Here is a 25,909-nt window from a genome sequence, read left to right as displayed (position 1 = left end):
CCGTCATTTACTATGTTATGTTGCAACTCCAGTCCACTTTAACTTACAAGACCTGATGTTCCTGGTCCTTGTCCCATTTCCCATTTGAGTCCTATACCTGAGTAAACACTTCAATTCGATTTCTGTCGGAGTGCTGTGAGTTTAGCCATCAAAAATACATAATTGAATCTTAGCAATTAGCTTTCCATGCTGTCCAGAACCAACCAGGCTGCTGTAACAATATAGGCTATCAATTGTATGTGAATTTTTAATCTGGTGGTCTGACATTTAATGAGCAATATTCTATATGTTTCAAAATAATCTCCCCAGTAATGTCTTTGATCAGAGTCGATACTGTATCCCAACTTACGTGCTTTAGGGCTTGCCTACCATATATGCAAAAAGAAACTTGATCCCCACATTCACACCATCAAAGGTCATTCTTTCTTTATACATTCATGCCAAGCATACAAAATCTTATAGCCATTTTCTATATGATTGCTTGCCATGGTAACTCTTAATAGTGTGCAGAAAGTTTTCTCATAGTCTTTTCCCTCTTATTTATCATACCATGTCATGCTTCCATGCTGCTGTATATGGCATTGACTGGATGTTTTGTGTTAACAGTTCCTTATATAGTCGTGGGATCCTGCGTCTTCCACTCCCACCCCAAGGGCCTTTATCTACATTTCCTCAGTGTGAAGTTGCCTCAGGACCCTATACTGAATAAAGTCCAGGATTTGCATGAATTTGAAAAAGCTCTGTACTATCCCATACTTCTCCACCAGCTCCTCAAGATCAACTATTTTTCCGTTCTCAAAACCTTAAAAAATTGACCTATGAGCTTATTTTATATGATGATTATTATGAGGGGAAATCTGTTTTAAATTTTCTTATATAGACAAGTTATTCTAAACAAAGCACTGACAAGGTAGTTCTATAACAAGGTCCTGGTTATGGTGTCTATTTTAAACCTATTCTACAGAAAAAAGTAGGTGCCTACTTTCTTTATAGAATACTAGTGCAAGTGGCCAAAAGTACAGTTAAATATTAAGGAGTGATTTTTTACATCAGTCCTATAACTGGTGTAAATGCCAATGCCTAGGTGTGTGATGGAACACACACACATTTGTGGTATTTAATGTCCGTACCTAGGTGTTTCACCCATGTGCATGCCCACCAACAATGTAAGTGCCATCAAATCATGGCATGTACTTTCTGCTAGTCAGCTCATTTATGCATGTAAGTGGCCACTTACACATGGGAATAATTAGAATACTGCCATTTACAGACCGTCTTGCTGCTTACAACTAGGCAGTTCCTTACAGAATTACCCCTTACCCCTTAAAACCTCTGTCTTGTGATCATATTTTTACTGGGATTAGATTCTCTTCAAATTTTCAGGCTCCTGATACTGGTTTTGTGATCCAGAAAATATTTTAGTACTGTAACATGCAGCATCTGAGATGAGCCAAGAATTTTCTCTGCAGTTACCATATGGTAGTCCATATTGTGCTTATTTGTGACTATGTGAGAAGGATGTTAAGAAATAGACTGTGTATAGTAATGTCCTTATATTTTGTTTTCAGAACATTTGTCAAAAATGGAGCAAAGTTTGAACAACAACTTCATATTTGATCTGCCTAACATCGAATCTTCAGGGAAGGGTGAGATGACAAAATCATGTAGTGGTGATTCAGGTTTTCAGAATTATGTAACCCAAAGGAAAAAACGGTCAACAATATCTAGGTCAAGCAGTCAGTCGTTTAGAATTGACTCCACTGAAGATGAGTGTCCCATTAAGACATTGCAATCAAGAGCAATTAAGGACAGTAACTATGAGCAAGCACATGGGCAGACTGAAGATTCCTCTGTCCTTGGTGTAGTTTGTCAGCATGATATTGAATGTATGGATTTCTTACCAGACAAAATACATCTGAACCATAATAAATGCCTGCAGCCAGAAGAAACTATTTATGATGCTGAAATGGACTTAACAGCTAGTGAACCAAGTGCAATAGTTACTGTAGCATCAAAAGCCAAAACTAAAAATAGAGGCAGAAAATCCAAATCTGATGAAACATCAAAATATGATAGAACAGCTCTGAGGAAAGTGAAACTTTCAACTTCTGAGAAAAAGAGCCGTGAAAAGATTAAAACTAGTCTGAAAAAAGATTTGGGTTTTCTTTCAGAAGATAACCATGGTCTTAAAACAAAATCCAAGCCTAAAGATGTGAATGATATTGAATCAGAAGTTCAGAATGTATCACCAGTTGACAGCATAACTCAAGTAGACTCAGTATTACAAAAGGTCAATGAACAAAATATAGACTATTCAGAATGCAGTTCTGGAGTAAAGGATTGCAGAAGAACGTATGTAGTTAGTGTAACACATTTAGCTAAACAAGAAAAAAATAATATAGAGGAGCAGTCAACAAGAGATCTGGTAATCGAGCATCCTCAAAATAAAGATGAAAATCCAGGCTTATCACGTAATGATGCCCCATCAGACTCGTACATTTCTCAAAATTCACCCTGCAGACAAACCAATCAGGTTTCAATTAAAAACTTAGATGATACGTTTAGTATAATTGAAAAGAATGCAAAGCAAAATGACATGCAAACCACTAAAATTCCTTCAAAAACAAGGAAGGCAACAGATATTAAGGAAAGTGTGATAAATTCTGAAAGCTTTAAAAAGCCTGAAGTAAAGACGTGTAACCCTGAATGCCTGAATGTTCAAGAGAATAAAACAGGATTGACCTGTTCCAGTGAGAGTGAGCTTTACATTCAGAATGTTGCATGTGATCAGTTTTTAGATATACAAGAGGTAGTTGAGAAGAAGCTGTCCTCATTGGTCAACAATGGCACTTCATCTGCAAAACATCGAAGAGGTACTTACATGGTACATAAGCCAGCTTTATCTGTAGAACCTGTTTTGGAAAATGGTGATGCAAACAATAAAGAACCTGATTTTTTATATGAACAAAACTCCATTTTAGATCCAGCAGGTGTAGTACCAGTTTTGAATAGCGACATTTCAAAACCTAGAAGGGGAACTTACTTTATACAAACATCAAATCTCTCTATAGAACCTGTTTTGGAAGGTGATGACATAAACCCAAAAACTAGAAATTCAGTTTATGTAGAACCTTGTTCAAAAAATGCTGCCAAACCTAAAAGGGGAACTTATTTTGTTCATGCACCAGACCCAGCAGTTGCTCCTATTATTGATGAACCTGTTTTGGATGAGGCTGTTGAAAAATGTAAAAGGACTCATTTTTTTACTGCTTCAGTTCCTAAAATACCTGTAGACTCATGTTTGGAAGATAGTGAAATTGCATACACTGAGCACCTAAAAAGAAAAGGAAGTGATGATGTAAAGGTTTCCACTATTGAGGACAAATTATCCAAAGACAAAAGTGTAAACAAAGAACTGCTTTGCTGCTCCTTGAATAAGATGACTGAACAAACTAAGAGCAGTGTAAAAGTACCAAAGAAAATCTCTTCCAAAGTAAGAAAAATGAAAACTTTTGTTCCTCAGGAGGAATGCACAGATAAACAAAATGCAGGGTCCATTGAAGTTTGTTCAACTAAATCTATGACTGTACAAAATCAGAACAGAATTTTGAGTGATGTAGTAGTAAAGACTGAACCCAGTGATTCTGGATATTTGGATTCTGTTGTAGAAAATGCAGATATGGTTGAATCCTCAGCTATGTCCAATAAATCATCATTCTCTAATCTGATCAAGTCTTTAATGGAGAGTCTGACAGTTTCAGAAAGCCACCTTTTTGAAGACCATAACATAAAATCCTCTACTATGTCGATGAGATTAAATACAACTAATGAACAAACACACCATATAAACGAGTTGAAGAAAGCAGATTTCATTCAGAAGGCTGACAGTCCGGGAACATGTAAGTACTAATAAAACAGATTTTCATAAGTTGAAACTTCCTTCGTTTGTGTTTGTATTTAAAAATTGATTCGGTGAATGATATTCCTTTTTTTAAAGTTTCATTGTCAAGGTAGTTTGCCATCTTTTGACCCAGAGATATTTGCTCATTCCTTGTTATCTATACCAGACCAGTCCATACTATTGGGTTGTGTCCATCCACCAGTGGAAGGAAACAGAGAAAATAGTTCCAAGTAATTTGCTCCTTAAGGGTATCATGCAGCTTGGAATGTTCAGTATTTTCTCTGGTGGACGGACCTAGAGAGCTGCACAGAAACAGAGTTGGCGGGAATCTCATGGGGATCCCCTCCAGGTCGGACCCAGGTCCACAAGGATGAACCAGGGTCTTGCAGAGTTCCCGTGGGTGTAGGCAAGTCGAGCAGTGAGCCTTGCTTCCCTCCAGCCCTGGGTGTCCCTTCCCAAACATACCTTAGTTACATCCTGCTGGTCTAGTGGCCTCTTAGGGGCAGGACAGATCCCCATTCTTTTCTGCCTGATGCCACTGATCCTCCTCTCGCTGCTGAGACTTCACGGAGGACTCGTGAGACTTCTGCTGAAGTCTTGTGAGGCAACCATTTGAAGTCTGTGCATCCATTAAAAAAAAACCCACAGCAGAGAGTGGAAGATCAGTGGCAGCAGCAGGAAACAGTGGGGTTCTTTCCTGCCCCTAAGAGGCCAATAGACCATCAAGATGTACTAATACACTTTAGGGAGGTGAGTGGGAGGGAGCGAGAAAGCTGCAAAAAGTTTGGTAGAGGGGAAATAAAGCACATGGGATAGAAGCAGATGGAGAGCAGAGAGGGTTATGCTGTTCATGGATGGAAGGGACAGGAAAGGGGGACATGCACACTTCCAAAAAAGCAACCATTGATGAGCAGCATCTTTTTACATTTTTTATTTATCAGAGTATGGAAGAAAATGCATTTATGTATTTCACTGCTTATGGAATTTGGGTTTCTTGGGTGAAGGGGGTTCAGGGTGATGTGCAGGGGGCAGGGCTGGGGGTGGGATTTGAGGAGATCCCTTGCGGCTAGGATGAGCTAGATTCCCATGGGGATGGGCGGGGATGGATTAGATTTCTGTTCCTGTGCAACTCTCTAGACAGACCGTGCAGCGCCTCTTGGTGCTTGCTGGCTGGCTCCTGTCCCAGCTCGCCTGGGTGACAGCTGTGCAAGGGGTGTGCTGGTAGCCAAAACCTTTGGTTTTATTTTAGGATGATGTCCAGTGGTGCTGGGTCCCTAATCAGCTAGCTAGGGTAACACCTGGTGAGACGAGTCCCTCCTCTCACCCACCTGTGGCCTCTGCAGCTTGGCGGGGCTTGGAAGTGGCATGGATGGAATTACCCTTCCTTCTGGAATTTTGATAGGTGAGGCAAATTGAGCCTGCAAATAGGTGGGGAATGTGGGATACAAATGCAATAAATAAGTATGGGTTCCTTCCTTCTGCTCTTCAGTTAATCTTTGTTTCTTTTTCCTATTGACTGGCCTCAAGTCTTTCTTTAAAAAACAAGACAAAACAAACCCTAGTGATTTTCTGTTTTCTCCAAGGACAAGCAGGCTTATATTCTCACAAGTGGGTAGACGATCCCGCGTCGTCCGGGTCGGCAGTATACCAAAGAAAAGGATGAGAACTTGCTGAAGCTCAAGCAGCACTGCAACATGTCGGAGGGAGGTTGATATTTTTTCACCAACGATGGCCTCTCATAACCGACCGGTGGGTTCTTAAAATTGTTCGGTTAGGATACACCCTCAATCTGGAATCCAAGCCTCCAAATTGTCCATCAGGAGCTCAGTCCTACAGCACAAGCCGGTATTTGCAGAGGAACTCTCCACCCTTCTGAAGGCCCATGCGGTCGAACCCATTCCACCAGGAGAAGGGCATGGATTCTATTCCAGGTACTTCCTTGTGCAGAAAAAGATGGGAGGAATGTGTCCCACCCTAGACCTAAGGGCCCTGAACAAATTCCTAGTCTGAGAAAAGTTCAGGATGGTTTCCCTGGACACCCTTCTTTCCATGATTCAGGAAAATGATTGGCTGTGCTCTCTGGACTTGAAGGATGCATACACTCGCATCCCGATACTTCCAGCACACAAGAAGTATGTTCGGTTTTGGCTGGGAACGCATCACTTTCAGTACCGCATGTTGCCTTTTGGCTTTGTGTCAGCCCCAGGGTTTTTTCAAAATGTCTACCTGTGGGTCGCATCGTCTCTATTCAGACTGTGAGTTCATGTGTTCCCTTATCTTGATGATTGGCTGGTGAAGAGCACCACGGAGGAGGGTGCTTGGGAGTCCATGCTTATGACTGTTCGGATGCTGGAGCTACTAGGGTTCTTTGTAAACTACCCCAAGTCCCTCCCATCTCCATCCGATTGAACAATTGGAATTCATAGGAGCCCTGCTCGATACCAGGAATGTCCAGGCATACCTTTCAGAGACGCGTGCAGACAATCTTCTCTCCCTTGCATCTAAGGTTCGGATGTCGAAGCAGGTCACAGCTCGGCAGATGTTGAGATTACTTGTCCATATAGCTTCCACAGTCTGTTACTCATGGCACGTCTCCACATGAGGTCTGCTCAATAGACCTTGGCTTCGCAGTGGTTTCAAGCCATGGGCAGCCTAGAGGATATCATCCCAAGCAGTGGTGTGCTGGAGCCGGCTCGCACCAGCTCGTAAGAGCTGGTTGTTAACTTTTCTTCCGACTTGCAAGCCGGTTGTTAAAACCAGAGAGCCGGCTCTCCTCCCTCCCTCCGGATCCGTCCCTCACCGACCTGTCCTTCGAATTCTTCGGGGCAGGCAGTCTTGCCTGCCCGCTGCCAGCGCTAACTCTCCCCCGCTGCCGGTTTGCGCTTTAAAAATGGCCGCCGAGACTTCCAGAGGCAGCCTCGCGAGACTTCTGCTGAAGTCTTGGAGGCCGCCCTTATAAGTCTCAGTGGCCATTTTGAAGCGCGAACCGGCAGGGGAGAGTCAGCACTGGCAGCGGGCAGGCAATACTGCCTGCCCTGAAGAATTCAAAGGACAGGTCAATGAGGGGCGGATCCAGAGGGAGGGAGGAGAAGTCGCCGCTGAACAACTCGGGAGGGGTGGCATGGGAGAGAAGGGAGTCGCTGGGCATGGGTGGATGGAGGGGAGAGAAAGGTCGCTGGGTATGGGTGCATGCAGGGCAGGGGAGAGGAGGGTCACTGCTGGACATGGGTAGATGGAGGGCAGGGGAAAGGAGGGTAACTGGGTATGGGTGCATGCAGGGCAGGGGAGAGGAGGGTCACTGCTGGACATGGGTGGATGGAGGGCAGGGGAAAGGAGGGTCACTGGGTATGGGTGCATGCAGAGCAGGGGGAGAGAAGGGTCGCTGGACATGGGTGGATGGAGGGCAGGGGGAGAGAAGGGTCACTGGACATGGGTGGATGGAGGGGAGAGAGAAGAAATGCTGGACATGGATGGAGGAGAGGGAAAAGGAAGAGAGGAGAAAAACTGCACATGGATGAAGAAAATAGGCAGAAGCTGAGGACCAGAAATGAAGAAGAAAGGAGGAAAGGAAAGAAATAAGTGGAAAGGAAGCCCCGGAAACTGAGTTAAGAGGACAGATAGCAGCAGAATCTGATACTGGGCCAGCATGATCAGAAAAACAGTCACCAGACAACAAAGGTAGAAAAAAATAATTTTATTTTCATTATAGTGTTTGGAATATGTTCACTTTGAGAATCAGGTGCTCAACATTAAAAGTTTATATTTATTTACTTATTTATGGCATTTTATCGCACATTAAACATGAATTAGATTGGAACCTGAGATCATTTAATTTTTTTTCCTGGAGTAATGCATTTCCACCCCCCCCCCCCCCCCCCCCAGGCTCTCTCCCCGGCTATAGCCAGCTCTGCAGTTTGGGGGGGGGGCGCAGAGGGCGACCGGGGAGAGAGCCTGTTAAGCATTTACCAGCACACCACTGATCCCAAGTGTCCCCGGAGCTAGTGCACTCTCTTCAATCTTCACACAATATGATCCTTTGAAAATTGTGGACCCCTTAGACACTTTTTGAGATGAGGTGCCCAGGTCACAGTGGTGAAGAGGTAGACTCCTTAACTTCTGGGTCCTGAAGGCCGAAGGGAAGACTTGCTTCAAGGCCTTTCTCCTGTGGATGCTTTATACATGAGATCAGTATGTCCTTTGCTTTTCGTTCTATCTTCTTTCTTTTTTTTTTTTCCCATATTTTTATTGAAGGTTTTTTCATAACATAACATACAAAAGCAAACATGAAATCAAACAGCATCAACCATTCATGACAAATAAGCATAGATAGAGATCAAAACAACATTATCTGTCCATTTATTTATTTATTGCATTTGTATCCCACATTTTCCCACCTTTTTGCGGGCTCAGTGTGGCTTACAATAAGATATGAATAATAGAAATACATTTGTTACAACTTGTTTATGGATTACATTGTGCAGAGTTGTGCGAGACATTCGAATATCATTAGGAATATAACAATGGGACATCAACATAGAAACATTGGAAGGAGGCAATGGGAAGCTAAAGGGCAGTGTTAGACACAAAGACATATGGTGTACATAGTTCCGTGAATGAGTGTATGATTGACTGGATTATGGGATGAGGGATCAGAAGTGGTTGTATGTTGCATTGATGAACAGTGAGTATGGACTCTATGTGTTTTGGCTCTTTCCGTAAGTTTGTTCAAACAGGTAAGTCTTCAGTAGTTTACGGAAGGAAGCTTGTTCGTTAATCACTCTTAGGTTGCGCGGTAGTGTATTCCAAGATTCTCCGAGGACAAGCAGGCTGCTTGTTCTCACTGATGGGTGACGTCCACGGCAGCCCCTCCAATCGGAAACTTCACTAGCAAAGGCCTTTGCTAGTCCTCGCGCGCTCATGCGCACCGCGCATGCGCGGCCGTCTTCCCGCCCGAACCGGCTTGTGTTCGTCAGTCTTCTTTTCTCCGCGCTCGGTACGGTCGTGTTTTCGCCGTGTCTGGCCCCGCAAAGTCGACCTCGCGCGTTCGTCGTGTTCTTTCACAAAAAAAAAAAAAATCCGTTCTGTGTGGAAAAAGACTCTTTGGTCTTTCCCCCCGCTATTTTCAGCTTTTTCGCCCCGGTAAGTTTTCTTTCGTCGTCGGGGTAGGCCGCTTTTAGGCCTCGGGTCGAAGTTTTCTTCCCCTTGTTTTTTCGGTGCCTTTTCCGCCATTTCGACTTTTGATCTCGCCGGCGTGATTTTTCCGCCCATGACATCGAAATCTACCAGCGGCTTCAAGAAGTGCACCCAGTGCGCCCGGGTCATCTCGCTCACTGACAGGCACGCGTCGTGTCTTCAGTGCTTGGGGGCTGGGCACCGCCCGCAGGCCTGTAGTCTGTGTTCCCTTTTGCAAAAGCGGACTCAGGTAGCGAGATTGGCCCAGTGGAACGTTTTGTTCTCGGGCTCTTCGTCGGCATCGGCACCGGGGGTATCGAGTGCATCGACGTCTTCAGCGTCCAGAGCTTCATCCTCGGCCGCCGGTGCATCGAGTGCATTGAGGCATCGGCCCTCTGCATCGGCGCTGAGACATCGGACAGCTGCATCGATGTCGGTGGTACCGGGACCTCGTCGGCTGATGTCGTCGGACGGTGGTGCTTCGTCTGGTGTGCAGGTGAGGGCTGTCCATTCCCCTGCTGGTGGCAGTGAGCCTTCGGGTGGGTCTCCCCCTACCCTGAGGGCTCCTGCGGTACAGCCCCCCCCCCCCCCCCCCCGAGACCGACCTCCTTCGGCCTCGGCCCCGAGGAAGCGACGGCTGGATTCTACGTCCTCCTCGTCGGTGTCGGGAAGCTCCGGTGACATGCTTCGTTCCAAGAAATCGAAGAAGCATCGTCATCGGTCTCCTTCCCGTGTTGGCACCGAGAGCTCTGGGTCGCCGAGGGAGTCGGCGCCCAGCAGGCATCGGCACCGAGAGGACCGCTCACCCTCTGTTCAGGAGGTGTCGATGCGCTCCACTCTGGACAGGCCGGAACAGCCTCCACGCCCGGAACAGGTTCTGACGTCGACGCCTGCATCGACCTCCATGCCTTTCTCTGCAGCCGCTCTGAACGAGAGCCTCCGGGCCGTTCTCCCAGAGATTCTGGGAGAGCTGTTGCGCCCTAACCCTCTGGTACCGGCGGTGCTTGCGCCACCGGTACCGTCGAGCGTGGCGCCGGCTGGCCCATCGCCCGAGGTGAGGTCTCCAGCGTCGGTGCCGCGTGCGGTACCGGCTGCCGTCGCCTCCCAGGAAGGCTCCCCGACTACGTCGGCGGAGGGAGCTTCGCGGATGCGGGCGAGGGAGTCTACCTCTCGACGCCCCCATCGTGGACGTGGCTCCACAGAGTCGAGTCGGGCGAGGTTGCAGACACAGGTCCGTGAACTTGTGTCTGACACCGAGGGTGAGGCCTCGTGGGAAGAGGAAGAAGACCCCAGATATTTCTCTGACGAGGAGTCTGAAGGTCTTCCTTCCGATCCCACTCCCTCTCCTGAGAGACAGCTTTCTCCTCCCGAGAGTCTGTCTTTTGCTTCCTTTGTCCGGGAGATGTCTACGGCCATCCCCTTCCTGGTGGTTGTGGAGGACGAGCCCAGGGCTGAAATGTTTGAGCTCCTGGACTATCCTTCTCCACCTAAGGAAGCGTCCACTGTACCCAGGCACCATGTCCTAAAAAAGACATTGCTGGCGAACTGGACCAAGCCTCTAACTAATCCCCACATTCCCAAGAAGATCGAGTCCCAGTACCGGATCCATGGGGACCCAGAGCTGATGCGCACTCAGTTGCCTCATGACTCTGGAGTTGTGGATTTGGCCCTAAAGAAGGCTGAGAGTTCTAGAGAGCATGCTTCGGCGCCCCCGGGCAAAGACTCTAGAACCTTAGACTCCTTTGGGAGGAAGGCCTACCATTCCTCTATGCTCGTGGCCAAAATTCAGTCCTACCAGCTCTACACGAGCATACACATGCGGAACAATGTGCGGCAGTTGGCGGGCTTGGTTGATGCGCTCCCCCCTGAGCAAGCCAAGCCTTTTCAGGAGGTGGTCAGGCAGCTGAAGGCGTGCAGAAAATTCCTGGCCAGAGGGGTGTATGACACCTTTGATGTTGCGTCCAGGGCCGCTGCTCAAGGTGTGGTGATGCGCAGGCTCTCATGGCTGCGTGCCTCCGACCTGGAGAATAGAATCCAACAGCGGATTGCGGACTCGCCTTGCCGTTCGGATAATATTTTTGGAGAGAAAGTCGAACAGGTGGTAGAGCAGCTCCACCAGCGGGACACCGCATTCGACAAGTTCTCCCGCCGGCAGCCTTCAGCCTCTACCTCTACAGGTAGAAGATTTTTTTGGGGAAGGAAGACTGTTCCCTACTCTTCGGGCAAGCGTAGGTACAATCCTCCTTCTCGGAAAGCCCCAGCGCGCTCGCTCTCGTCAGCAGCGTGCGCCTCAGCAAGGCCCCTCGGCTCCCCAGCAAAAGCAAGGGACGAGCTTTTGACTGGCTCCAGCAGAGCATAGCCGACATCCAAGTAGTGCCGGGCGACCTGCCAGTCGGAGGGAGGTTGAAAGCTTTTCACCAAAGGTGGCCTCTCATAACCTCCGATCAGTGGGTTCTCCAAATAGTCCGGCAAGGATACACCCTCAATTTGGCCTCAAAACCTCCAAATTGTCCACCGGGAGCTCAGTCTTACAGCTTCCAGCACAAGCAGGTACTTGCAGAGGAACTCTCCGCCCTTCTCAGCGCCAATGCGGTCGAGCCCGTGCCATCCGGGCAGGAAGGGCTGTGATTCTATTCCAGGTACTTCCTTGTGGAAAAGAAAACAGGGGGGATGCGTCCCATCCTAGACCTAAGGGCCCTGAACAAATATCTGGTCAAAGAAAAGTTCAGGATGCTTTCCCTGGGCACCCTTCTTCCCATGATTCAGGAAAATGATTGGCTATGCTCTCTGGACTTGAAGGATGCCTATACACACATCCCGATACTGCCAGCTCACAGACAGTATCTGCGATTTCAGCTGGGCACACGTCACTTCCAGTACTGTGTGCTACCCTTTGGGCTTGCCTCTGCGCCCAGGGTGTTCACAAAGTGCTTGGCTGTAGTAGCAGCAGCACTTCGCAGGCTGGGGGTGCACGTGTTCCCATATCTCAACGATTGGCTGGTGAAGAACACATCCGAGGCAGGAGCCCTGCAGTCCATGCAGATGACTATTCGCCTCCTGGAGCTACTGGGGTTTGTGATAAATTATCCAAAGTCCCATCTTCTCCCAGTGCAGAGACTCGAATTCATAGGAGCTCTGCTGGATTCTCGGACGGCTCGCGCCTATCTCCCAGAGACGAGAGCCAACAACTTGTTGTCCCTCGTCTCGCGGGTGCGAGCGTCCCAGCAGATCACAGCTCGGCAGATGTTGAGATTGCTAGGCCACATGGCCTCCACAGTTCATGTGACTCCCATGGCCCGCCTTCACATGAGATCTGCCCAATGGACCCTAGCTTCCCAGTGGTTTCAGGCTGCTGGGGATCTAGAAGACGTGATCCACCTGTCCACGAGTTTTCTCGAATCTCTGTATTGGTGGACGATTTGGTCCAATTTGACTCTGGGACGTCCTTTCCAAATTCCTCAGCCACAAAAAGTGCTGACCACGGATGCGTCTCTCCTGGGATGGGGAGCTCATATTTTATTCAAAACATATTGACATTTTGGCCATGCATTTATACTGCTATATCTGAAAATGCTTGAGTGTTACCAAATTTGTATTAGTACCAATTATAAATGACCATGAGGCTAAAAATTGCTACTGTATACCATCCTGATGCAGCCTTAAAAGTAATAAAATTAAGTTAATTGTTAATTTACTGTTTTTTATAACTCATATTTTCTATAACGTGATGTTTTGGTAATTTGTTTCATTTTGGCTGTTTATAGTGACAGGAAATAAAGTGCTCAAAGATTTAACAAATACCAATCTTGGCTCTTTGGATCCCTCTGCTGAAGCCCAGATAAAATTGGAAGATGATCTTGCACAAAGAGGAAGGAGACATCGTGCTCCTGTTAGTTACAAAGAACCAACATTAGGCAGGTTAGTATTTATGAGCAAAATAAAAAGTATTTTGTTAAGACTTGTTCTTGGAAGTCGCTGGATAATTTTGGTTCACTTTTTAAATTGGTTTTCATTTTCTGGGTTACCCTGCAGCTACTGTTCTCTCTTATTTACTTCCAAGGTGTTCTTTGGCAGAACAATAAAACCTACCCATCAATGAACTTGAAATGTTTTTTAGTGTGATTCATAAGTTTGTTCTGTCTCTGAAAATCTAATCCCTTTTGGCTACTACCTTTTGATCTGTGAGCTTGACAACAAACTTAGCCCTTAGACATGCTTTTTGAACTAGTCTTATAGCACTCTATCACTTAAGTGGAGGATTAATGTAATGGTTAGTGCAGTGGCCTAAGAACCAGGGAAACTGGGTTCAATTCCCACTGCAGCTCCTTGTGACTCTGGGCAAGTCACTTAACCCTCCATTTCCCCAGATACAAAATATGTACCTGTATATAATATGTAAACCTCTTTGTAACCACATAAAGGTGGTATATCAAATCTCATTCCCTTTTCCCTTTCCAGAATTAATGGTCCTGCATTTTGTTTATTTTACGGAGTTTGATATATCGCTATATACCAAAATATGGCTTCAGAGCAGTTTATAATAAAAGACTGTGACCTGTTGCTAGAGGAGGTAGAGTAAAATTTAGTGGTGATCAGGCTAGGCAAGGGAAAAGAGGTGAGTTTTCAAAGAGGGCTTGAATTTGGTGTAAGAGGACTCTGAGTGAAGGTTGGAGGGCAAGGTGTTCCAAAGTCTGGTCTCAACTGATATATGAGGCATGTGTAGGTTCAAGTCTGATGACGGAGCTGAGGCACGTGTAGGTTCAAGTCAGATGGTGGAGGGAGAGAGAAGTTGAAGCAGACCAGCATTTGTAGAATGTAGTGAACAAGAGGATGCGTAGGGTATAAGGAGGTGAGAAAGGTAGTCTGGGGCAGTGGGAAGGCAGAATTTAAACATCAGGATTAAATTGGATTCATGCTGAAAGGGCCAACCAACGTTCCTGGTAAAGCAGAGGAGTGATATGGTCAAAAGGCTTTGCATGATGGAGAATGCAGACTGCTGTGGATTGAACTAATGGAAGTTGTTTCAAAAAGTGAAATGGTAAATTTGCATACAGTGAGTTACAGCAGTCAAGATGAGTAATTATGAATGACAGGAGAAGGGAACAAATAGTTGAGAGTGAGAAGAGAGAGAAAATGGAAGAAGGAACCCACTGAAAATAATAAGAAACAGCATAAGGAATGACAAGTCAAATGCAAAGCGCTAATAAGGAAGGCAAAGAGATACTTTGAGGCTCATTTTCAAAGCACTTAGCCTCCCAAAGTTCCATAGAAACCTATGGAACTTAGCCTCCCAAAGTGCTTTGAAAATATGCCTCAATGTATTTTTGCCTCCAATGCAATCTTTTTTTTCAAAGTAAAAGTTTTATTTAGTTATATTAAAAGCAAGAAGCCGGTAAAAGAATCGGTTGGACCGCTAAATGATCGAGGGAGTAAAAGGGGCAATCAGGGAAGACAAAGCATAGCAGAGAGATTACATGAATTCTTTGCTTTGTTCTTCACTGAGGAAGATTTGGGAGAAATACCGGTGCCAGAAATGGTATTCAAAGCTGATGAGTCAGAGAAACGGAATGAAATCTCTATAAACCTGGAGGATGTAATGGCACAATTTGACAAATTTAAAGAGTAGCAAATCTCCTGGACCAGATTGTATTCATCCCCAAGTACTAAGAATTGAAAAATGAACTTGCGGAACTATTGTTTGTAATATGTAATTTATCTTTAAAATCAAGTATGGCTCCGGAAGATTGGAGAGTGGCTAATGTAACGCTGATTTATTTTAAAAAGGTTCCAGAGGTGATCCAGGAAATTATAGACCGGTGAGCCTGACATTGGTGCCGGGCAAAATGGTACAGACTATTATAAAGAACTAAATTACTGAGCATATTCAAAAGCATGGATTAATGAGACAAAGCCAACATGGATTTAGTGAAGGGAAATCTGCCTCACCAATCTAGTGCATTTCTTTGAAGGGGTGAACAAACATGTGGATAAAGGTGAGCCGGTCGGTATTGTGTATTTTGATTTTCAAAAGGTGTTTGACAAAGTACCTCATGAAAGACTCCAGAAGAAATTGGAGAGTCATGGGATAGGAGGTAGTGTCCTATTGTGGATTAAAAACTGGTAAAAAGATAGAAAACAGAGTAGGGTTAAATGGTCAGTATTCTCAATGGAGAAGGGTAGATAGTGGGGTTCCCCAGGGGTCTCTGTTGGCACTGCTGCTTTTTAACATATTTATAAATGATCTAGAGATGGGAGTAACTAGTGAGATAATTAAATTTTCTGATGACACAAAGTTTTTCAAAGTTGTTAAATCACAAGATAATTGTGAAAAATTACAGGAGGACCTTACGAGACTGGGAGACTAGGCATCTAAATGGAAGATGACATTTAATGTGTGCAAGTGCAAAGTGATGCATGTGGGAAAGAGGAACCTGAATTGTAATGCAAGGTTCCACATTAGGAGTCACCAACTGGGAAAGAGATCTAGGCGTCATCATTGATGATATGTTGAAACCCTCTGCTCAGTGTGCGGCAGCCGCTAAGAAAGCAAATAGAATGTTAGGTATTATTAGGAAAGGAATGGAAAACAAAAATGAGGACGTTATAATGTCTTTGTATCGCGCCATGGTGAGACTTCACCTCGAATATTGTGTTCAATTCTAGTCATCGCATCTCCAAAAAGATATAGGAATTAGAAAAGGTACAAAGAAGGGCAACGAAAATGATAAAGGGGCTGGGACGACTTCCCTACGAGGAAAGGCTAAAGCGGCTAGGGCTCTTCAGCTTGGAGAAAATACAGCTGAGGGGAGATATGATAGAGGTCTATAAAATGAGTGGCATGGGACGGGTAGACATGAATCGCGTGTTTACACTTTCCAAAAATACTAGGACTAGGGGGCATGCAATGAAGCTGGAAAGTAAGTTTAAAACGAATCAGAGAAAATATTTCTTACTAAACATGATTAAACTCTGGGATTTGTTGCCAGAGAATGTAGTAAAAGCGGTTAGCTTAATGGGGTTTTAAAAAGGTTTGGACGGCTTCCTAAAGGAAAAGTCCATAGACCATTATTAAAATGGACTAGGGGAAAATCCACTTATTTCTAGAATAAGCTGCATAATGCAGGCAGGTATAAAGAAGCTGCTTTTTCTCTTTGTTTTGCTTTGGGTAACCCCTGACCCTCTGAGCCAGACGAGATACGTGAGCTGAAGACAACTTTAAGCTCACCCCTCACAAACCCACAGAAAACTCCTCAAATAAAAAAAAAAAAAAAATCCCAACACTCCCACCTTATAGAGATTCCCAAACAGACACAACAAAATGATCCTTACCTAACTAATTATAATAACCTTCACATTATCCCTAATCCATCAAACACTATCCACCCCCCCTCACAAACACCAACAACATACCCACAATGCTCAACCTCTTCAGATTACCCAGGCATAACACACCTCACCAGAACAACAATAATCAAAACAATGAAAACACCACTCCATGGGGACAAACATATCACGTAAGCCGCATTGAGCCTGCCATGAGTGGGAAAGCGCGGGGTACAAATGTAACAACAACAAGGGAAAGAAAGGACACAACAAACCTACAAAACAAGAGAACAGACAAGAACATTATCACAACTACGAACATAAAAGACCCCTACCAAACAATTCAGGTGGGATACATAAACGCTAGATCAGTAGTAAATAAAACAAGAACAATAACTGATTGGATTACGGCAGACAATCTTGACATATTACTCATCAGCGAAACATGAATCCACGATCACAAGGACCCCATAATCCTAGAACTTTGTCCCCCAGGCTACAAAATTACACACTGGACAAGGAAAGAAAAAAGAGGAGGTGGAATAGCACTAATCTATAGATCCCACTTCACCGTAACAACAACTGCTGAGTCTATAACACCAAAACTCGAAATTGCCTCAGTTAGAATCCACCATGCTACCCTGCTCGACCATCTAAACATGGTCCTGTTTTATAGACCACCAGGAAACTGGCAAGAATGCCAGTCAACATTTATGGATTTCATATCGAATACATGTATATACAGCTCCAATCTACTCATAATAGGTGATATAAACCTACACCTGGAAGACCCTAATGCAACCAATACAAGGGATTGTAAAGACTTCCCACAACTATGGGACCTTAACTTGCCTAATATGCAAGCTACACATGTCAAAGGACACACAATTGACCTCATTACCTACAAATTACCCTTAGACTCGAAAACATTTTAATAACGGATACAAAATGGACGGCCATACCATGGTCAGACCACCATAAATTAAACGTAGCCCTTCAATGGCGGAAAAAAGACACACAACCCAAGCAAGAATGCACAACCTACACCACTAGAGGACAGATTGATCCTGTTACATTCTGGCAACAGATCTACAAGAATGATTGGGTAGAACAGACAGACTCCAAACACTATCTCCAAAACTGGGACGACAGATGCAGGAACATACTAGACCAAATTGCTCCATTACAAACAAGAACCACACGAAGGCACAGCTCAATACCTTGGTTCAACGAAGAACTGAAAAAACTAAAAACACAAGTCAGGAGACTCGAGCGTGCATGGCAAAAAAACAAAAAATGAGAATACACTCAAAACCTGGAAACAAATGCAAAGAAAATACAAATATACAATAAGACAAACCAAAAGAGCTTTCTACAAAACCAAAATAGGACCAGAATACAAAGACGCACATAAACTCTACCAACTCATGAATAAACTTATAGACACCGCACCGGTTACCACAGCCAGCACAGATACCCCATCGGCAGACCAACTTGCCAATTATGTCAATGAAAATATTATAAAACTTTGATCCACACTACCACTCAATACCACTGATCGCAAAATATTTATGAATTGCCTGGACCCTACTCCCGGTGAACACCCAGCAGACCGAATTTGGAATGACATCGATTTGCTAACCGAAGAAACCATCACTCAAGCACTCAACAAATTCTCCAAAACCCACTCCAAACTGGATATTTGCCCCAGCAACCTAATAAGGTTTGCCCCCAAACGCTTCATAACAGACCTTACGTCACATTTTAATTACATACTACAACACGAGCTTTTCCCCAAGGACAAAGGAAATATTTTACTTACACCCATACCCAAAGACTTAAGAAACTAAATGACACAACCAACTATCGACCAGTTGCATCCATCCCCCTGATAGTAAAACTAATGGAAAGTATGGTAACCAAACAACTCACCAACTACCTAAACAAATTCACAATACTAGATGAATCACAGGATTTTGATATAACCATAGTACTGAAACAGTGCTAACCACTCTCATAACCAAATTTAAACACCTAATTGCAACTAGAAACAATGTGCTACTCCTACAATTTGATATGGTCAGCCACCAAATACTCCCGAACATCCTAGATTACTTCGGGATTGGAGGAAACGTACTAGGATGGTTTAAAGGTTTCTTAACAGCAAGATCTTATCAAGTGATCTCAAATTCAAAAACATCAACACCATGGAAACCTGAATGCGGTGTACCACAAGGATCACCGCTCTCTCTAACCCTATTCAACTTAATATGACACCTTTAGCCAAATCGTTGTCGAACCAAGGTCTTAACCCATACATCTATGCCGACGATGTTACAATATAAATCCCGTTCAAACAAGACATAAATGAAATCACACATAGCCTCCAAATAATGAACTCATGGACGGATGCATTCCAACTAAAGCTAAATGCAGAAAAAACACAGTGTCTCATCTTGTTCTCACAATATAACACAAACAAACCCAATACCATAAACATTCCAGACTACACTCTCCCAGTCTGACAGCTTGAAAATTCTGGGAGTCACTATTGACCGAAATCTCACACTCGAAGACCATGCGAAAAACACAGCAAATAAAATGTTCTACTCAATGTGGAAACTTAAGAATCAAACCTTTCTTCCCTAGGGAAGTATTCCACAGCCTAGTACAATCAACGGTGCTAAGTCATCTAGACTACTGCAATGCCATTTATGCTGGATGCAAAGAACAAATCATCAAGAAGCTGCAAACTGCTCAAAACACAGCAGCCAGACTCATATTTGGGAAAATGAAATATGAAAGCGCCAAACCCCCTGAGAGAAAAACTACACTGGCTCCCACTAAAAGAACGAATTGCATTCAAAGTCTGCACCCTGGTTCACAAAATCATATATGGAGAAGCCCCGATCTACACGTTAGACCTTATAGACCTGCCTATTAGGAACGCAAAAAGATCATCACGCACATTCCTCAATCTCCACTACCCTAATTGTAAAGGGATAAAATACAAATCCATATACTTGACCAACTTCTCATACATCTGCATGCAGCTATGGAACGCATTACCAAAAGCCATAAAAACAACGCAAGACCTAACCGTCTTCCGAAGACTACTGAAAACAGGTCTTTTCAAGAAGGCCTACCATTAACCATCCATCTTAAATACTAAATATTAACATTATACACGATGTATACAAATCTGAACTTTTATCACATGACTGCTTAACCTCTTTGCTAATAATGATCAAGCACTACCACTTTAAACCTTATATTGAATAGGTCTTCTCTACAATCGATGACCTAATGTCTGTCACAATCTAATTTATTACTCAGGAACCTTCTTGCACTACCACATAACATATTTGTTACCATGTATGTATTCACAGGACATATATATATATATATATATATATATATATATATATATATATATATATATATATATATATATATATATACAACGATCGGTTCCATATACACTGTTCCATATATGTTACCATGTATGTATGCACCATGTATGTTACCATGTATGTATGTTCCTTAATGCAATACCATTTGTAATTCTGTTACCCGGAACTGGCATCCGCCAGTACGGCAAATGTAAGCCACATTGAGCCTGCAAGTAGGTGGGAAAATGTGGGACACAATTGCTACAAATAAATAAATAAAATGTATTGTACTGTTTTGGACCTTGCCAGGTAGTTTTGACCTGGATTGGCCACTGTTGGAAACAGGATGCTGGTCTTGATGGACCTTTGGTCTGTCCCAGTATGTTTGTACTTATGCAACAGTGAGCTAGCTATCAAAGAGAGGATTTTGACTGTTTCTTGAAAGGCTAAGGAACACGGATCAAGAATGGGGCAAGACTGAGTAGAGGAGCATGGACTAGTGAATAGCCTCACGTTTCTGGGAGTTAAGAAAGAGACTGTCATCATAAAGCCAGGTGGAGACTTGTGAAAGGCAGGAGTTAGGTTCAGATGGATCAGACTGTGAAGGGGGGATATGATAAGAGAATTTGGACATCCTCAGTGTATAGAAAGGTGATTGGACTGTCTAACAGTGAGGAATGATGCAAGGATAGAACCCTGAGGGACACTGGATGCAACAGAGAAGGTGCGAGATTGAATGTGCCGGTGCACTAATGGAAACGCTTTTAAAATGGAGAATAGTAAAGTTTTTGGTATCCAATGGATTACAGGACACAAGGCAACATGGTTTCACTAGAGGCAGGTCTTATCAGACAAAGCTAATTAATTTCTTTGGGTGACCAGAGAATTTGATCAAGGGAGAGCACTAGTGTGGTGTATTTAGATTTTAGGAAAGCCTTTTGACACAGTTCCACATAGACAACTAATAAACTGAGCACACTCAGTATGGGTCCTAAAGTGACACTGACTGGGTTAGGGACTGGTTGAGGGGAAGACAATAAAAGGTAGAGGTAAATGGAGCTCATTCTGAGGGAAAGGATGTTACCAGTAGTGTGCCGCAAGGTTCAGTTCTTGGGCTGGATCTCAACATTTTTATAAGCAATATTGTTGAAGGGCTGTCTGGTAAGGTTTGCCTCTTTGTGGATTATACCAAAATCTGCAATCGGGTAGACACTCCTGATAGTGTGGATAACATGAGGAAGGACTTAGTAGAGCTAGAAGAATAGTCTGGAATTTGGCTGCTAAGATTTAATGCTAAAGATGCAGGGTCATGCATTTGGGCTGTAAAAACCTGAGGGAACCGTACAGTTTAGGGGGTGAAGAACTTCTGAGCATGAAAGAGGAGCATGACTTGGGTGTGATCATATGTGATGATCTTAAGGTGGCCAAATAGGTAAGGGAAATGGGACTTGATATACCGCCTTTCTGAGGTTTTTGCAACTACATTCAAAGCGGTTTACATATATTCAGGTATTCATTTTGTACCAGGGGCAATGGAGGGTTAAGTGACTTGCCCAGAGTCACAAGGAGCTGCAGTGGGAATCGAACTCAGTTCCCCAGGATCAAAGTCCACTGTACTAACCACTAGTCTACTCCTCTGGCAAAAGCTAGAAGGATGCTTGGGTGCATAGGGATAGGAATGGCTAGTAGGAAAAAGGAGGTGATGATGCCCCTGTTTATTTTATTTTTATTTTTGTTACATTTGTACCCTGCGCTTTCCCACTCATGGCAGGCTCAATGCGGCTTACCAGGGGCAATGGAGGGTTAAGTGACTTGCCCAGAGTCACAAGGAACTGCCTGTGCCTGAAGTGGGAATCAAACTAAGTTCCCCAGGACCAAAGTCCACCACCCTAACCACTAGGCCACTCCTCCACTCTGAGACCTCATTAGAATATTAGAATATTGTGCACAATTCTGGAGACTGCAACTTCAAAAAGATATGAACAGGATTCTAGGATAGAAATGTTAGGAGAAGAGGCTCGCAAAATCACAACTTCATAAGAGAGCACTGTTGATGCAGGCAAATGAAAAATAAGACACATTTTAGCCCAAATGAGTCGCCAGTACGCTCTTACGTTCTTACAGAAAAAGACCATATGGGCTAGGGATCCATATTTTCTTGACAGGACCAGCATTTGAAGTCAAGACTCTTGGTGATCCGTGCTACTCTAGCAGGGGTCCAGTAGGCTCTGTGGAAAAGAAAATATGAGGATTGGGATATTGCCACTGATTTTGTAGGACGCATCGAACGAACCCAGAAGGTGTACCAGTCAAAGTCAGACGCATCAAAACTTAGATTCTTTTCCCAAGACAGTCGTAATGGAGCAACAGCATCAACATACAAATCCTGAAGTTTCTTATATAGGAGAGATGCCTTCTTCTTACCAGTTGCAATATTGAGACAGAGGCCGACAAAGTCTGAAGGAGTAGTTAGAAGGGAATTAAAGACTTGAAAGGTCGAGATAAATGTAGAGATATCTTTCCATACGTGAGAGGCCATTGAGGAGACATTATATAATGCAGCTAAAGCATCCGGTGACAGCAAGTTACCTGCAATATATAGGTGAGATAACAGCCATATACCTTTTCCTGACAATTCCGCTTTTTTGGACTGCAGGAGAGCAGACTGCAAGCCAGAGTTATACCAGAGGGCGACATCTTCCATTGATTTCTTAATAATATATTTTAGAAACAGGTGGATAAAGTTCTGAGATTTTTAGCACTTCTGAAAGATCTCTTAAAAGTTGTCAAAGGGGCCACTGCAGGCACTTTAGGAAAATTTATAAACCTTAAAGTTTTCATCCTTTGTTGGTTCTCTAAATTTTCTATTTTCCTTTGAAGTAATATATTTTCTTTAATCATTGCTGCTTGGCTTTCCTTAATTTTATTAGTTTCACTCTTAATTATTTGTTCAAAGGAATGAGTTTGTGTGATTTGTGTTTCCAATTCTGCCAGTTTACCTGGAAGCGTTTGAGTAACTGTTAACATGGAAGTAATTTTCTGTGAAAAAGAATTTTCAAGACTCACCAAGGTGTCCCAAATATTTTCAAGGGTAATTCTTTCTGGTTTCTTCATCGTCAAAACCTTAACTGAAAACTGAGTCTCCTGGACTCTGGGCTAGATGCACTAATCAATCATTGCATCAAGGAATAGGAATGCAAATGAGCTGCTCGTTGTAGCTCACTTGCATTCTCTATTCCGTCGTTAAACAGTCGGGTAGTCAGCTGGTCGAGCATGCACAGAGCAGCCAAGCGTTATGCTGGCTGCTCTGCTCATGCCAAGGACGTCCTTTATGGACATCCTACACTATAAAAAAAAAAAACTCCCTCTAAAAAGACGTTCTTTTTACAGGCTACAAGCTAATGTACAGTTCAGAGGCAAGAGAATAAAAACTAACCTGACGGTACGGAGGAGCCTTCCAGCCCAGAAAATCGGGACATCAAAGGACACAAATCAAAACTTTTTAGACATCCCTCCCTCCAGGTCTCTCTCAGCCAATCACAGCACGTTTAGCTGATACTGGTAGCAGCTAAACGCGCTGGGATTGGTTGAGAGAGACCTGGAGCTGATCAGTTGTGCTATTACTTGTTCTGGAGTGCTGTATTTTGTTATGCTGTTTTGATAAATGTTCAATAAACATTGGTAACAGCTAAACACACTGTGATTGGCTCAGAGACTTCCAGGTCTCTGAGCTGAGTGAAGCAGGGCCAAAAAGGACGTTTTTATTATTCCAGGGTTGAATGATGCAGCATTGGAGCCTGTTTGATTTTTTTTTTTTTTTTTAATAAAGCTTCACTTCAAAAAAAAAAACGTCCATTTTGGGCGGGCTCCCCCCCCCCCCCCTGCAATAATAAAAACATTCTTTTTGGCCCTGCTTCACTCAGCTCAGAGACCTGGAAAAGTAAGGGAGGGACATCAAAGTAAGTGCATCTGGTCCTCTGTCAGGATTGATGTTCATACTCTTGACATACTTAGATTAATATTAAACCAGCTTCTGACTTCTGATAACTCCCCCCCCCTTCAGAAATCAGTAAGGGTGGCAAAATGGACCAAATGATGCTCAGGCCGGTTAGCCCTGTGTTGTCTTAATTACTCCTGATTAACATACCTTTTGTTCCATCTGGGAGCAGGGCTCCCAGTGAGAACAAAGGAAGCCAGACATAGAGGCTCCATCACTAGGCACGTCAAACACTATAACCTGTGAAAATACTCACCTTTCCTGACTTCAGAAAGTAATCTGGAGTTTTGTAAAGGAAATAACTGAAAAGGAGAAGTTTTTTTTTTATCTCTCTCTGCTCCTGTTCCCTCTCTGTTCTTATTAGGTATAAAACAGAAGCACACAGCTCTGCTCAGGTCACTTCTCTCTCTGTCCAGGTCACTTCTCTCCTTCCCAGTTATTTCCTTTACAAAACTCCAGATTACTTTCTGAAGTCAGGAAAAGTGAGCATTTTCACAGGTTATAGTGTTTGAAGTCCCTAGTGATCAAGGTTGCCAGGTTGAAAGAAATGTTCCCCACCCCAAACCCACACAAAGTCAAACCCCGCTGCCAACGTCATCAACCCCGCCTCCGACGTTCCTCTGGTGTCATCAACCCCGCCTCTGACGTTCCTCCGATGCCATTAACCCCGCCTCTGCAGGGCTTTTATTGGACCAAATTGGACCAATAGAAGCCCCGGAAAACCGCCCAAACCCGCACCGCGGCCATGAAAAAGCAGCCCATTTTCCTGTAGCCCACCTGGCAACCATGCTAGTGATGGAGCCTCTGTCTGGCTTCCTTTGTTCTCACAGAGAGCCCTGCTCCCAGATGGATCAAAAGGTATGTTAATCAGGAGTAATTAAGACAACACAGGGCTAGCCGGCCGCTGAGCACCATTTGGTCCATTTTGCCATCCTTACTGATTCCTGAAGGGGAGTGGAGGGAGTTAACAGAAGTCAGAAGCAGGTTTAATATTAATCTAAGTATGTCCATAGCGGCAATGCATCAAAGAAAGGGAATGCAAATGTGCTGCTCGTTGCAGCTCACTTGCATTCTCTAATCCCTCGTAAAATGGACGAGGGCTGGCCAAGGAGGAAAGAAGGGAAGTCCTGAAGCCAAGTGATCAGCTGTTTCCTGCTGCAGCTGGTGCAGCGCCGTCACACGGGGGTGAGAGGCGCTGTGAGGGCCCGGTGGCAGACGGAGGGTAGAGGGGGGAGCGGTGGCGGGATGACCTCGGACGGGGGCGGGGCCACGGGGGTGCAGAGGTTGACGGAGAAGCTGTCATTTCAAGAGAGGGGGGAGCGGCGGCCTTGGGGAGGGGCCGGGGCTGCGGAAAGCTCTTTCAATGCAGGGGGGAGGGGGAGCGGCGGTGACGATCTCGGGCGGAGGGAGCGGCGGAAGGGAAAAAAGAAAGCACTGCTCGTCAGGGACGTCCTTGAAGGACGTCAATGTTAGGCACAGACGCACAGCTTGCTTTTTTTTTTCCTTTCCCACAGCAGCCCCTGCCTAACGAGAGGTGCAGACCTCACGTTAGGGTTTCCACCGTAAGGGAAATCGGTAAACGTTAGTGCATATCATTATAATAGCCTTGCAATGGTACTGCAGCTCATTATAATGATTTGCATTCCGTTTTCGTTAGCTGCTACCGTGATCGGGAAATGGAGTTTGGTGCATGCTAGGGTTTACTACTTGCTCGTTATTGGCTCGTTAAAGGCTCATTTAGTGCATCTGGGCCTATAACCTGTGAAAATGCTCACCATTCCTGACTTCAGAAAGTAATCTGGAGTTTTGTAAAGGAACTAACTGGGAAGGAGAGAAGTTTTTTTGATCTTTCTCTGCTCTTGTTCCCTCTCTGTTCTTATTAGGTATAAAGCAGAAGCACACAGCTCTACTAAGGTCACTTCTCTCTCTGTCCAGGTCACTTCTCTCACTATCTTTCTCTCTGCAGCAGGTCACAGGGCTCTGCTTGCACTTCTTCTCTCTCTGTCTTTCCCTCTGCACCCCCTCCCCATTCTTACCTTTTTCTCAGTGATTCCCATCTAAACACACACACAGATATAACATTGTACTATTTCCCTGCATTGTACTATTTCCCTGTACTAAGTG

General features: G+C 44.4%; 1 protein-coding gene across 5 annotated transcripts in view; it reads left to right on the top strand.

Annotated features, from left to right (window-relative positions):
• LOC115474560 (shugoshin 2-like) overlaps positions 1-25,909 on the top strand; it is a 235,697-nt gene that overhangs the window by 174,775 nt on the left and 35,013 nt on the right. For 4 of the 5 annotated variants that reach the window (XM_030210074.1, XM_030210073.1, XM_030210075.1 and 1 more), the window contains exons 7-8: positions 1,569-3,899; positions 12,838-12,991. In XM_030210074.1, coding sequence (XP_030065934.1) covers positions 1,569-3,899; positions 12,838-12,991 — 2,485 coding nt within the window. The remainder of the gene's footprint in view (positions 1-1,568; positions 3,900-12,837; positions 12,992-25,909) is intronic. The other variant, XM_030210076.1, reaches the window with a different exon arrangement.

This window comes from Microcaecilia unicolor, chromosome 7, assembly GCF_901765095.1.
Source record: "Microcaecilia unicolor chromosome 7, aMicUni1.1, whole genome shotgun sequence".
Taxonomy (NCBI): domain Eukaryota; kingdom Metazoa; phylum Chordata; class Amphibia; order Gymnophiona; family Siphonopidae; genus Microcaecilia; species Microcaecilia unicolor.
This window is presented reverse-complemented; position numbering and strand designations above follow the sequence as displayed.